The sequence below is a fragment of the Mus musculus genome, chromosome 19, assembly GCF_000001635.26.
Source record: "Mus musculus strain C57BL/6J chromosome 19, GRCm38.p6 C57BL/6J".
NCBI classification, from domain to species: Eukaryota; Metazoa; Chordata; class Mammalia; order Rodentia; family Muridae; genus Mus; species Mus musculus.
This window is the reverse complement of record NC_000085.6, coordinates 30,226,357-30,239,846: the sequence shown is the minus strand read 5'-3', so window position 1 is coordinate 30,239,846 and position 13,490 is coordinate 30,226,357. Positions and strand designations below refer to the sequence as shown.

The window sequence follows — 13,490 nt, the reverse complement described above, 5'->3', positions numbered from 1 at the left end:
ATTCTGTCTATAGTTTAGTGCCCCATTGTAAGGAAGTACATCTCTGAAATAAAGCTGTAAGTAGACCCTTTTAATACCTGAGACTGGGCTAAGAAACTCAAATACACAGGGAAACGCCATTACCAAGAAGAAAAGAGGACCCCACAGAGCACAAGAGTCATAAATGAAAACTAAACTCACTTTATTTCTACACCTTCACAAGAGAATGCATTGGGTAACCAATGTTGAATTGTTTATATTTTCCCATATTTTATTTTTCAGAACAAACTGCGGACGTCAGGAGTACCCTAAAGAATCAAGGAGGGCTGAGAAACAAGCACCCTCAGTCAGAGAATTCACAGATTGCCAAAAAAGAGTCAGAGCAGGGGACATCGTTCCACTTGCCATTTCCCAAGATCACCACACAGTCTTCCCCATCGCCCGTGTTGTTGGGCTCCCCATCATTCCAATTAGTATAGCGCACTCTGTTTCCTGTCAGATCCTCAAAACTGCCTTCAACCCTCACATCTGTGATGCCCAAGTAGGCAATATCTTTGGCCACTTTCTGGATGGCCGAGTTTTCCTCAGCATTCCTGGGAGTGGCCACAGAGCCCTGGAATTCGGAGCACAGGGCCTTCACTCTGTCAAGGCTCATCTTTTTAACACTGCTCACAAAATACTTCTTTCCAACTTTTTCACTCAGAGAGAAGAGCACCCCTAAAATATAAAAAAGGTGGGTGATACCGACTTATCTTCTAGAGCACTCATTGTGTGAAGTTCAAATGGAGCCATGTATACTCTATCTTCTCTGGTGGCGTATAACATAATGGGTGTCTTCATTCTTGAGACCCATTGTGAGATGCTTACAACAAATCAGAACACACTTCTTTTTACCCAAAGCTCTAGTTTAATTGTTATCTTGCTTTTTTTCTTTTAAATACGAATAAACAGGCATATCTTTGTAGGTTGAGATCTGCAGTGTGGAGCACAGGTTATCTGGAACTGTGAATTCTACCATTCTGTTAACTCTCAATCAGACAAAAATGGCTGGGTCTATCTGGCCACAGCTAGAAGAAACATGATTGGTTCCATCGTCTGGTCTAGATCCAAGGATTACAAAGTAGCCCACATTCTATTTTAGTGAGCAAGATCTGACCCTACAGAACTGGCATCCTGGAGTCAGACTCGATGAAGCTTATAAACTGGTTCTACCACTGAGCTCTGTGAAATTGAATAAATAATCTAACTCCAAATTGCCTCTGTTCCTACCAAAAGATGGGTGGGGGGATCTCATGGGATCTGAATGGGAGCAGTTTTTTCAGGTCCCAGGAAAGTATATGCATGCAATGAATGTTCTGCCTTCCACCATTCCCAAACTTTAAGCCGCCAGAAGAATAAGGGAGGATACTTACAGTTTCTCAGGGCTCTCAGCTCTGATCGTAGGGCTGCAATTTCTGAATCAATTTCGCTAGTATCAAATTCTAGAAAGTGAAACAGTGGAAGGCAGTGTGAGCGTGAGGACCTAAGCGGTGCATTTAGGAAGTGTGGCGTCTTTTTTCAGAGGAGGAGGAGGAGGAGGAAGGTAAGGAGAAGAAGAGGAGGAGAAGAGGAGGAGAAGAGAAGGAGGAGGAAGAGGAAGAGGAAGGAGGAGGAGGAGGAGAAAAGAGGTTCACCTTTTGTTTTTAACATTAAAATACCTCAAAAGAAAAAAATCTGTTTTTACCTGGCCCAAAACATCAATCTTTTCCTTTATCTAAAACAGCCCGTTAGTAGGCTAGCACCTCACACACTGCCTTTCTCACTTACTCATCCTCTTCAAGGCAGACAGTGCAAAGATGTCGTCATCTGTCGTCATCGGATTCCAGGAAGAGCAAATTCTCCCAGGACAGACTCCCTACCGGGATGAGACAGCTCCCCAAGAAAGCAAGGCAATACTGTGGGAGCAGGAGTGATCGATCACCTAGCCGGAATCAGACTGTACTATGGGAGCAGGAGTGATCGATCACCTAGTCGGAATCAGACTGGTCCCCTCAAGTGATGATGGCAAGAAAGACTTCCTCAGACGGCCTCTCCGAACCAGAACTGAGACAATTATCCATGAGGGCACACCTAGCTTGACTGTGAATCCTCTCCACCCCTTGTTCTCTTCGTTGCTATATTTATGCTTGAAGAGAGATTGAAAATCCGTAGCCTCTTTATTTGTTCCTCTCTCAAACAGTCTTACATTTGATTGGCATATGGTAATATGTGACCAAGCCTATCTTTTTGGAGCCGTCAGAGCCCAGACTTTTATCCTAAAAACTCTAGTCAGAGCCAGGACTGATGACAAATGCCTTTAGGGTACAGGCAGGTGGATCTCTGTGAGTTCAAGGGTGCATGCTCTATATAAACGAGTTCTGGGCCAGCCAGGGATTCACAGTGAGAGCCTGCCTCAAAACTAAATAGATTGATGAGTTAATTAAATGAAATTCTGGTCCCATATACAAAGGTATTTAATATCTATGTATATTTCACTAGTCCATTCATCTACTCACTCAATTATATAGTGTGACAACAATCCATAAATAAGTTCTTGACTATTTTCCCGAATTGCTTTATTAGGGCTAAAACAAATCTCTGAAGGAGTTATTATTGCTTGTCTCAGGGTTCCTATTGCTTTCATTTTTTAAAAAGGCACTTAATTGGGGCTGGTTTACAGTTTCAGAGGTTTAGTCCATTATTGTCATGGCAGGAAGCATGGTGGCCTGCAGGCAGACGTGGTGCTGGAGAAAAAGCTGAGAGATCTACACCTTGGTCTGCAGGCCACAGGGAGGAGACTACCACACTAGGCCTAGCTCAAGCATGAGACCTCAAAGCCCACCTGCACTGTAGCATGCTTCCTCCAACAAGGCCACATCCCCTAATAGTGCCATTCACACAAGTGGGTCTGTGAGGCCAAGCATTCAAGAGGGCCATCCTTATTCAAATCCCCACTTTGATAAAAAAAACATTCTAGAGATTTTGTCTCTAAGAGAGTTTGATTTTGTTGTTGTTGTTGTTGTTGCCCTTCAGTTGTTTTGTCCTTGAAGGTAGTGGTGTTTGCTGTTTGGGTGGTTGATGGGGGCAGGGGGGAGGCGCATGTGCGTGCACATTTGTGTGGGTGTCTCTACCTCCACAGTGACAGGATCATAGCAAGAACTGCTATGCCCATCTTTTTCACATGGATACTGAATGATCAAGTCCAAGTATCCATGCTCAGTGGCAATTGCTCTACTAACCAAGCCATCACCCTTGGTTTTATTGAAGTTGATCATGAAAGAAATCAACAACATTTTCTCTGAGATCCTAATTATTCACAAAGGAAGGGCATGTGCTACTTGCTTGCACTAAGTAGCTGAAATATGGTACCTGCTTTTCTCATAAGGAAATGTGGTCTTTTTCCACGCCCCGTGATTCTGGGCTGAGCTGTGCCTTTTATGAACACACCAAAAGTGTTTATGTACGTGTTCAAAGCTTCACAAAGCCTTGAGCCTCCAGTGTTAAGAATCAAATAATCGCTGGTTGATGGTGGTGCAAGTCTTTAATTCTAACACTTGGGAGGCAGAGCCAATCGAATCTCTCTGAGTTTGAGGCCAGCCTGGTCTACAGAGTAAGCTCTGGGACACTCAGAGCTACACAGAGAGACCCTACCCTGGGGGAGAAAGAAAGAAAGAAAGAAAGAAAGAAAGAAAGAAAGAAAGAAAGAAAGAAAGAAAGAAAGAAAGAAGGAAGGAAGGAAGGAAGGAAGGAAGGAAGGAAAGAAAGAAAGAAAGAAAGAAAGAAAGAAAGAAAGAAAGAAAGAAAGGAAAGGACAGAAGGAAGAAAGAAAGAAAGGAAGGAAGGAAGGAAGGAAGGAAAGAAAGAAAGAAAGAAAGAAAGAAAGAAAGAAAGAAGGAAGGAAGGAAGGAAGGAAAGAAAGAAAGAAAGAAAGAAAGAAAGAAAGAAAGAAAGAAAGGAAAGGAAAGAAGGAAGAAAGAAAGAAAGGAAGGAAGGAAGGAAGGAAGGAAAGAAAGAAAGAAAGAAAGAAAGAAAGAAAGAAAGAAAGAAAGAAAGAAAGAAAGAAAGAAAAGAAGGAAAGAAGAAGGAAAGGAAGGAAGGAAGGAAGGAAGGGAAGGAAGAAAGAAAGAAAAAAAGAAAGAAAGAAAGAAAGGAAAGGAAAGGAAAGGAAAGGAAAGGAAAGAAAAAGGATTGTATAATCACAACTACCTAATGGCCTATGATGTGCTAAGAACCTCGTGTCTGGCCCTCTCTACAACAGCTGACCCTCACCCCCACACAGAAGAAAGAAGTGTGAGCAGGACCAATGACCATCAGTAAACCACAGGCATAAATGAGCTCAGCTGAAATCACGCCAGATTATGTTTAAATAAATGGTTGTGTTTTTAACCTCCTGAGTTTTGGATTGGTTTCTTAAAAGTGAAATAGAAATTGCATGCCTGTCAATGTTAAAACAGTTATAATAAGTTAAACAGACATAATAAGCCCATATTGATATATAGCATTGTCTCCTTGAGGTCAGAAACTCAGCTGAAGGAGACTGTTTAAGGTAAAACAGAATCTGGACTCCCAGTCTTTACAGGATGCCTGGAAACAGGCTTTCCTGAAAGATCTGCAAATATATACCTAGCCATTGACGGAAACCCCTTAGGCTCTAAGTAGCCAGATGGTGCTAAGGGAACTTGACCAGAAAGCTGAGCTAGGCACCTACCTTGCAGCCCTGAGAAGGCAGCACATCCCACCAGCATCCTATGTTCTAAACCCCAAATGTCACCAACCCAGACGTTCTGAAATGATCTTCTCACCTGCTCTGTCCCCACGGTCTCCTTTCGGTCCCACTGCTCCTTTTAACCCCGGATTCCCTGGGGGTCCTGTAGGTCCTACTTTTCCAGGAGGGCCTTGCAAGCCTCTGAGCCCTTGACCTGAAGGAAGACAAACAAAACATAGGTCGATATCTGTGGTTTTGCTCTTTTTCTAAAGTATAATCCTCTGTAATGAGGTAAGCTCACTGGGCTCCAGGAGACAGGGCGACAGGAGGCCCTCTATCCTGGGCAGGCAAGACAATCCCAGCGGCTTCCGTGTGGCAGCCCCGAATGCCAGAGATCTGGAGCTGTATCCGTTCTGACTCACAGGTGTTGTTGCTTAATTACAATATGCCTAATAAGACTCTACTCACCTGTTCCTCTAGTCAGGGACAGGAGCTGGAGAGACAGACGGCTCAGTGCTTGGAAGCACGTGCTGCTACTGCAGAGCACCTGAGTTCAGTTCCCAGCACCCATGATGGGTAGCTCACAACTGCCTGTAACTTCAGCCCCAGGAGGATACTATATCTTTGATCTCCAAGGTAACCTGCCCTCGAATGCTCATGAACACATGCATATAGGTATAGGCTCGGGTGCACACTCACTCACACACACACACACACACACACACACACACACATAATTAAAACCAAAATATTTTAACAGTAAAGAAAACAGTTTAAGGGCTGGAGAGAGGGCTCAGTGGTTAAGAGCACCATCTGCTCTTCCAGAGGTCCTGAGTTCAATTCCCAGCAACCACATGGTGGCTCACAACCATCCGTAATGAGATCGGATGCCCTCTTCTGGTGTGTCTGAAATACTCACATACATAAAATAAATAAATACATAAAGTAAATAAATCTTTAAGAGAAAAAGAAAACAGTTTAATGCACACCTGGTTCTCCCTTTTCTCCCTTGGCACCGTCACGTCCATCTTTGCCTGGGAAGCCATTCAGGCCTGGAGAACTGCAGGTAACCACAGGGCAGGAATTTTGAACACCTTCGGTTAAGGTCTCTGCATAAACCACTGTCACCACACACAGCAGAAGGAAGGATGTGAAAATGGACATGCTCCTCACCTGGGGGTAAGGAAAATCATGGAGGATTTTTCAGTATGTTTGTACCAACCTTGCCTCTGTCCTATAACTTGGGGACAGACATTGTACAGGTGAATTAGTCACGCTAAAGGTGAGGTCTGGATTTGGGTATTTTGAAAATCAAGCATTCCTTGTGATACTGCGTGGTTATTATTTTAACGAAAATAAGCATAACAGCATACGTGCAGGAGACGCCCTTCTGAGGGAGGTCACTGGTGTCCAGGTCTCTGGTGTCACTGCAGGCAGGGAGAGCCAAACAAGTTCACACCTCCAACTTACCAGTGTCTGATGGCCTAGGGGTTGAGAACGAGCGGAGACACTATGTTCAGAAGGCTCTCACATGTGTGCCACCATCAGCAGCCCCAATCCTATTTTCACACTGGAAAAGATGGTTTCTCTCCAAAACCAGTTAGATAGGCTTTCCTCCGTTTCTAGCAATAAACTATAGGCTAGTGATTAAGAGAGACAGGGTCAGACCCCAGTTGCATAGTAAGTCTACTAGCCTAGCCCTGAATGAACTTGAACTTCCTAATAGTGTGTTTCCATGCAGCAAGGCAGGGCTGCTGGGGAAAGCAATTTCTCTGTCTGTCAGTTTCTCTCTAGTCCATTCCTCTCTACTTCGTAGATTTCCCCATGCCAGAACTGCTGTCAACTAGACAACCTGCCTTGAATCCTTCTTTGAACATTGTATCTATCCTTCCCAGTTTTCTTCCAGCTGTTCCTTACTAAGAAATCATAACAGCCCAGCCCTAAGGGTCTTAGATCCCAGGACACTGTCTTTGTAAAGTCATCTTTGCAAACAGATCATTAAGAAAACTGTCCTGTGTCCAGGCAAGCAGAGACAGTGCTGCCGCCAACACGATTTCTGCCTGGTGTGCCTCTTACCTCTGGAGTTTAATCAGATCCCCAGACTTTGGCTATAGGAACCCAAATCCACTCACCAGATATGATATTTCAGGGCTTTGGCACAGCAAAGACTCAGGAGGCAAGGAAGCTCCTCTTCCACCAGAACAGATGCCTCAAAGTGAGGGAGGAGCTAAACCTGACTTTAAAAAGATAATCCAAGCTGACCTTCAACCCCAGATTAATAAACAACTCTCTTTGGGACTGTATTATACGCTTTTTAGGAGGATTCACCAGAGGCCTGCAGTAAGTGCAGCATGGCTGTCTACCTTAATGCAGCGCCATTTCCCGCTTCAACTGACACCCATTTTGCTAATTCTCATGACTAAGTTGCCCTAACAAGCAGGTTCAAGTGGTTAGTCATGTCAGTTTCCTTGCTTGCCATTCAGAAACACACACATATATATGCTCTGTGCACGCTCACTCCATTCACATACACATGCATACACTCTAAGGGGCAGCAGAGATCCTGTTGCTGTCGATATGCAAGAACACTTCTGGACTCCACACTATAGTCTTCAGTCTGGGCTATCCTCGCTCTTTAGTACTCTTCCCTTGGGCTCTTCCTCTTCTATTCAATGATTCTCATCTCGGAGAAACTTACCAAGATCTTATTTAAAGTAGTTCTGCAGGGTCCTCTTACCTGAGGCTGTGTTTGTAATGATAACAATGCATTGTTGGAATCATTTGATAATTATCATATGGGTCTGGTTCCTTATTTTTAGGATACTGTCTTCCAATTTCATCTGTCACATGATTTCATTCTTTTTTGAAGCCAGGTAATAATTTGTGTGTATACCATATAGTTGGAAGCTTCAGTTTTTTAACCCAAAATACTAAAAACAACCCAATCCTCCTTCATCTGTGAATGAGAAGCTGATATGTCATATAATGGAAAACTCTAAAAAATAAAATAAAATTACTTATTTATGCAATGAAGGACAAATCTCATGGGTCCTGTTTTAAATTAAAGCTCTATTTCAAGTGTTTATAAACTGTATTACTCTATGAAATGATTAATAAATCCATGGAGAACAAATTATTGGTTGACATAGATCTCTGGGTAGTGTATAAATTTAAAGGTGTATGATCAGAACGTTTTATTGGTCAGAAAAAAAATCTACCTTGACTATGGTTGCTATATAAACTTATGATTTTTTTTTTTGTTTCATAGGATTAAATAACAAGAACAAGAGGCACATAAATAATTACCCCCCTAAAAATCTGTATCTTATTATCTTTTTTGTACCAATCCATTTTGTGGTCTTGGTATTTATTCTACATGTCATATATTAGAACCTATGGTAAATGATAGATGAAGGAACAATGGGAATTTTCTGTGATAATTTCTCAATTTGTGTGAGATTAAGATGATTTTAAAAGAAGGGGATTTCAAAAAGGACTATAAAAAAGACGTGTGAGTTTCAAAGACTATTCATGATCCCTTTAAATTCAGTTTTCTTCACATTTCAAAGTGTGAATGATCTGGGACATGGACTGAAAGGGAGAAAAAGTCTCAACACTATGAAGTCACCATGAACTCAAAATGGGAGATCCACCCGACAAGGGACAAAACATCCTTCAGACACAGCAGAGCTTATCAACTGGGTGGATTAAAGACTTGGATGTTCCCAAGGTCTTTAGAGAAACCCTCTTTTTTTAAAATATTTTTATTAGGTATTTTCCTCATTTACATTTCCAATGCTATCCCAAAAGTCCCCCATACCCTCCCCCACACTCCCCTAGAGAAACCCTCTTACCTTTCTTTTTTTTTTTTTATTTGTAAGATTTGTTCTGACTGCGGTAAGGAGAAAGACCAAGAAGAAACAGAACTGGACACTACAGCAGAGACAGAAAAATTCATGATTATCCAAGTGGCAATGCGAGTGGCCAGTTGACTCAAGAAGGTGGGTCCATTTGGGAAACATCTAGGAAATATAAATGGTTGAGCTTTGGAACTGGTTCAATGTGCAATGACAAAAGATGCGAAATGTATGTACAAGTTTCTGACTTGAGTGTCTAAGGGCCTCTCAGTGGAGTTGGGAAACCAAAACAGTTAGGGAAAGAAGATGATGATACGGCACAATATATTTATGAAGTACACTGCAGTATGTTCTGAAATACATTTCTGTTTTTCAGATTGATTGATTGATTGATTTGTGTGTGCTTGTGTGCTTGCATGTGTGTGTGTGTGTGTGTGTGTGTGTGCGTGCGCGCACACATATTCATGCTATAGTATGCATGTAGAAGCCACAGGACACAGGACAGTTTGTAGGAATCTTTTCTTCCCCCATATGGGCATAGGAGTCAAATGCATGTAAACAGATTTGGTTGCAAGCACCTCCACCCACTGAGCCATCCCTCCAGCCCCTGAACTACAATGTAGCTGTTTTCCTGTGTCACTCCACTTTCCCTGGCTCCAAGAAAATACATGAATAAGCAACTTATAAAGTAGAATGAAATGCCCGGCGTGGTGGCACATGCCTTTAATCCCAGCACTCGGGAGGCAGAGGCAGGCAGATTTCTGAGTTCAAGGTCAGCCTGGTCTACAAAGTGAGTTCCAGGACAGCCAGGGCTATACAGAGAAACCCTGTCTCAAAAAAAAAAGTAGAATGAACAGTTGTCCCTCTTGTTTCTGTGCCTGTAATGAGTCCGTGTCTCATGTGGAGACTTAAAACAGAAGATAGCTTATCTGACAACCAGAGAGAAAGAGGAAAAGACCAGCATCCCACAATCTACCTAGGAATGTCCCTCCAGCTTAAAACCACTTAGCAGGCTCCATCTCTTAATGGTTTCACCATATGCCAATAGTCCCACAGGCTGTATACTTAGTCTTTACTGCAAGAACCTTTGGAGACATCCTAAATCTATATACAGCAGCTGCTGTGGAAGAGCCACGTTAACTTGGAGAATTCAAGAAACTCCCATGTGAGAGCTTCATACAGAGACTGAGGGTGGAGTGGTGGAGGTCACCAAACACCAGAAATATGGCTGAGATACCATCGCAGGTCCCTTCCAATCAGACTTGTGTTTATGAAGGGACTAGTTTCCTTACTTCCTGTTGACACATTCCTGTCCTTGGAAAAAAGTTAAGGGTAATAAACAGCCACAAGGTTAGAGCCAATGTCTATTGCTTCAGGGCATAGAAAAGGCAGGCAGCATCTTCTTGCCTTATGACTCTTCAGTATTTTTAGGTTTCCTCACTATTCTTAGTAGCCAGAGCCTCCCCCTGATGCTGATGCTGGTGCAGTGACGGAGGTAAGATCAATAGTTGATACCAGGTCACACTGGTGGTGCTGTCTCTGATTATGGTGTCTAGTGTTTTTTTTTTTTCTTTTGTGTATACTGAGTCCCAAGGTCAGGAAACTGCTCTTCAGACCCTGACCCTACAGTTCCTGGAAATAGGCTGTGAAGCTGTGGATATCTGGATGGGGCTGTCAACCTGCCAGCTAACTACAGAGCTAAGGGCTATCATTCACATGAACAGCTTTCCTCCAGTCTTTCGTAGGGCTGTTCTGCCACAAGAGTTCCTTTTCCGCATACATTACCAGCTATTTATGCAAAGACAAGGTATTTGTTCTGGATCCTAGGACCTTTCTGACACTGCTTCCACTCTTGTGGTCCCTACCAGAAGTCCACCTCACCCCAACAGGCTACAAAGACAATGGCCTCTCTGCCCTGCATGAAAATTGCCTGCTCAGCATCTCTTTAATTCCCAGCTCTGATACTTCCTAGTTGTGTTACTGTGGCCAAGTTCTCCTGACTCTATCCCCTCTTCTGTGAGAGAGGACACCACCTTTGCTATGATGTGACCTGTGAACTTGTTGAGTCCCTTACAGGGACAGTTTATGAAGATGGGGTCTTCACCTTCTCCAGAATGGCTGAACATTTTTAAGATGTTCTCATCTTAAAAAATAATGGACCCAGAGAGACCACCTGACCTGTAAGATCCTGCCTGAGACCTGGGATCAGAAGGCTTGGTTTTGACTCATGCCTGTAAGTTTAGACAGAGCACATATTCTGGCCAAACTTCCATTTTTGCATCTAAAAACATAAGAGTTTGATCTTTGTTCTCTTTCTACAGGTTCGTGTCCTCTAAGCAGAGATCATTAAGAACGCACACATACTCAGAGTATAATAAGCTATTTAATTTGGGGTGTTGGTTCTTCGTCTCTCCCCCCACCCCTTGACACAGCAAAGATATTGTGCATAGTGATTTACATTGGGGCTTCTCAGCTACAGATTTTAAAAAGTTTTTTTTGTGGGATTTGGCTTTGTTCTCTGTGCTTTTTAGGGGTAAGTTTAAGAAGAGGGCCTATTCTGCACAGACACTGGTAAGAAGCTGGCCAGTCTGTGGTCCAGGACCTCGATTTTATCTCGGACAAATGCAAAGTGGAAAGGAAGTTTTCGTACTTTGGGAAACAGTGGCAGCCGTTCATGCCTAACAGGACAGGGGCACATTTCCACTTATGTGATGCACAGGATGCCCTTTCTGGCTTGAGTAAAGGTGATTTCTGGCCTGTGTAAAGGTGATTTCTGGCCTGTGTAAAGGTGATTTCTGGCCTGTGTAAAGGTGATTTCTGGCTTGTGTAAAGGTGATTTCTGGCCTGTGTAAAGGTGATTTCTGGCTTGTGTAAAGGTGATTTCTGGCCTGTGTAAAGGTGATTTCTGGCTTGTGTAAAGGTGATGATTTCAGAGTGATTTTTGTGGCTCATGGCAGAATGATTTTGATTTGTGTTGCTGTTCGGTGGGAAACACCTGTGGTTCGGCTTTGAGAGACAGCAGAGAGAGGTTTTCTTCTTGTCAGCGATATACTTTATACCTTTTATCTCCACAAGCACTCTGACTTGCATTCTTCTACGTTTCCATCTTAGGAGAATACAGTGAAGTTAAAGATGTTGCAGACCCCTTCAGCAAAGCCAAATAACACAGCCACACCTTCTAAGTGATACAATGGGTTCCTATCTATGTCCCTCTATCTGTGGACTGGGAGAGATCACATGTGCCCACAAGGGGAGACCATGCCTGCCTGTGACATAGATCAGAACACAGGGTGATTGTAGTACAGGGAAGCTTTGAAAGTAGGACAGCAAAGGCCTGCCTCATTGCCACAGCAATGAGATCATATGTGGAGCCCTCTCAGACCTCCATTCCCCTTGTCCGGCCCCTGTCCCTCCACTCCCAAGGTACAGTTCTACCACCGTGACATCTTCTCTTGGCAAGGGTATCTGCTTCTCTCAAAAATATTGAGAGCTTGCTGGCAAGGATCAGCACACATTCAACTCATTTTTCTGTCACCATAACCAGGGGTGCTCTTTATCCTGCCTCATCTGGAAGGTTACAGAGCAAGACCTGACGGAGATCATCAGACAGAGGGTGACAGCTCTGAAACACAAAGGTCACTGATGTGAGAGGCTGAAGGGTTGCATTCAGCACAGCAGAGAGGAGAGGACCAGAAACTCGCACTAATGAAACAAAACCCTTAGAAAGAGCTGACGAGTAACACAATTAACATTGACCAAGAAATAAGTGAAGATTCAGGTCAGCCAAAATAGACAGGAGATGACACAAAAGCAATGGGAGAGAAATATTAAAATGAACAATAAGAGAATTGAAATCTTAAGCATGACCAGGATGTATTTAGCTGAAGAACATATTAGGAAAACAGGGCTTAGGGCAGAGCGAAAGAAATTCCATGTTTAGACACTTGGACAGGTGAAAGTTGGAAAATGAATATTAATGAAAAAAAGATAACAGTGGGGGTGATGCTATACACCCTTGATCTGAGAACTCCGGACTGGGAAACAGGCAGATCTCTGTGAGTTCAAGGCCAGTCTGTTCTAGATACTGAGTTCCAGGACAGCCTGGACTATGCAAAGAGGCCCTGTTTCAGTTAGATGATAGAAAGATAGAAAGATAGGTAGGTAGATAGATAGATAGATAGATAGATAGATAGATAGGAAAGAAAGAAGAGAGGAAAAAGAGAAATTATAAGACTTTCTGACACACAAAAACCAAACTGTACAAGTTGTATTCAGCACCTTAAACAGTCACAGGCAAGCAAGAATGGAAGAAACAGAGTGGTCAGTGCAATGTGCCTGGTGCCGGTGCCAGGTAGATGCCACACAGGTGCACTGACTGACCTTTCTACGCTCAGAAAAATCTCATGGCCTGTTGAGTTCTTAGACTGTCGCTAACTAGCTAATTAGATCAAGTCTCCTTCTTTATGAGAATTTAAAGACTTCTTTCTCCTTTTATGACCTCTCCCATCGACATTTAACAGTCGAGCTTTAGAGCCACTAGAGACAAGGAGGACCCCATTGGATGGGGACATTCACAGGCACCTAAAGCATCTTCCACTGTCACTCAACATTGTTTTTACTTCTGCCTTTCACCTCCACCTTCCCAGGACCAGAAGCACAGCATTGTCCATAGCATCATTGGACTGAATCATCAACCTTGCACTGGAGACTTAACAGATATTCTCCTTCGGTAGCTCAGAGTCTGTGTGACAGTGTTCACTTGTATGCACACGCATGCGTAGTACTTGGATAAGTCTACACCTTTTCATATAGTGTATCCCCACTGTGTGTGTACATGTAAATGCAGTTTCGCTCCTATGAAAAGGCTCAGCATTCTGGTGCCATTTAGAAGCTAATGATCTAAACTGGTTAAATGTAATATAAAGAATTAT

At 43.1% G+C, this 13,490-nt stretch overlaps 1 protein-coding gene across 3 annotated transcripts; it reads right to left on the bottom strand.

The window, feature by feature from the left end:
- Positions 1-159: 159 nt before the first annotated feature.
- Positions 160-6,941, bottom strand: Mbl2 (mannose-binding lectin (protein C) 2). Of its 3 annotated transcripts, none has more exons than NM_001365058.1 (6): positions 6,835-6,919; positions 6,173-6,272; positions 5,692-5,875; positions 4,800-4,916; positions 1,392-1,460; positions 160-696 (listed from the first exon to the last, which is right to left on the bottom strand). In NM_001365058.1, the coding sequence occupies exons 3-6, from the start codon at positions 5,864-5,866 to the stop codon at positions 323-325; spliced, it is 735 nt and encodes a 244-aa protein (NP_001351987.1). In that variant the 5' UTR covers positions 5,867-5,875; positions 6,173-6,272; positions 6,835-6,919; the 3' UTR covers positions 160-322. The 3 variants fall into 3 exon arrangements, with proteins under 3 accessions (NP_001351987.1, NP_034906.1, XP_006526793.1); NM_010776.2 differs by having other exon boundaries at positions 6,076-6,186; XM_006526730.1 differs by having other exon boundaries at positions 161-696; positions 6,173-6,186; positions 6,835-6,941.
- Positions 6,942-13,490: the final 6,549 nt, after the last annotated feature.

Excerpts from the sequence above, each read along its gene's own strand:
- Mbl2 (XM_006526730.1), bottom strand. The coding sequence starts at position 5,866 with ATGTCCATTTTCACATCCTTCCTTCTGCTGTGTGTGGTGACAGTGGTT. Across the intron at positions 4,917-5,691 it reads GGGAGAAAAGGGAGAACCAG|GTCAAGGGCTCAGAGGCTTG; the intron begins GTGTGCATTAAA and ends GTCTTCCTTCAG. Across the intron at positions 697-1,391 it reads GCTGAGAGCCCTGAGAAACT|GGGTGCTCTTCTCTCTGAGT; the intron begins GTAAGTATCCTC and ends TTTATATTTTAG.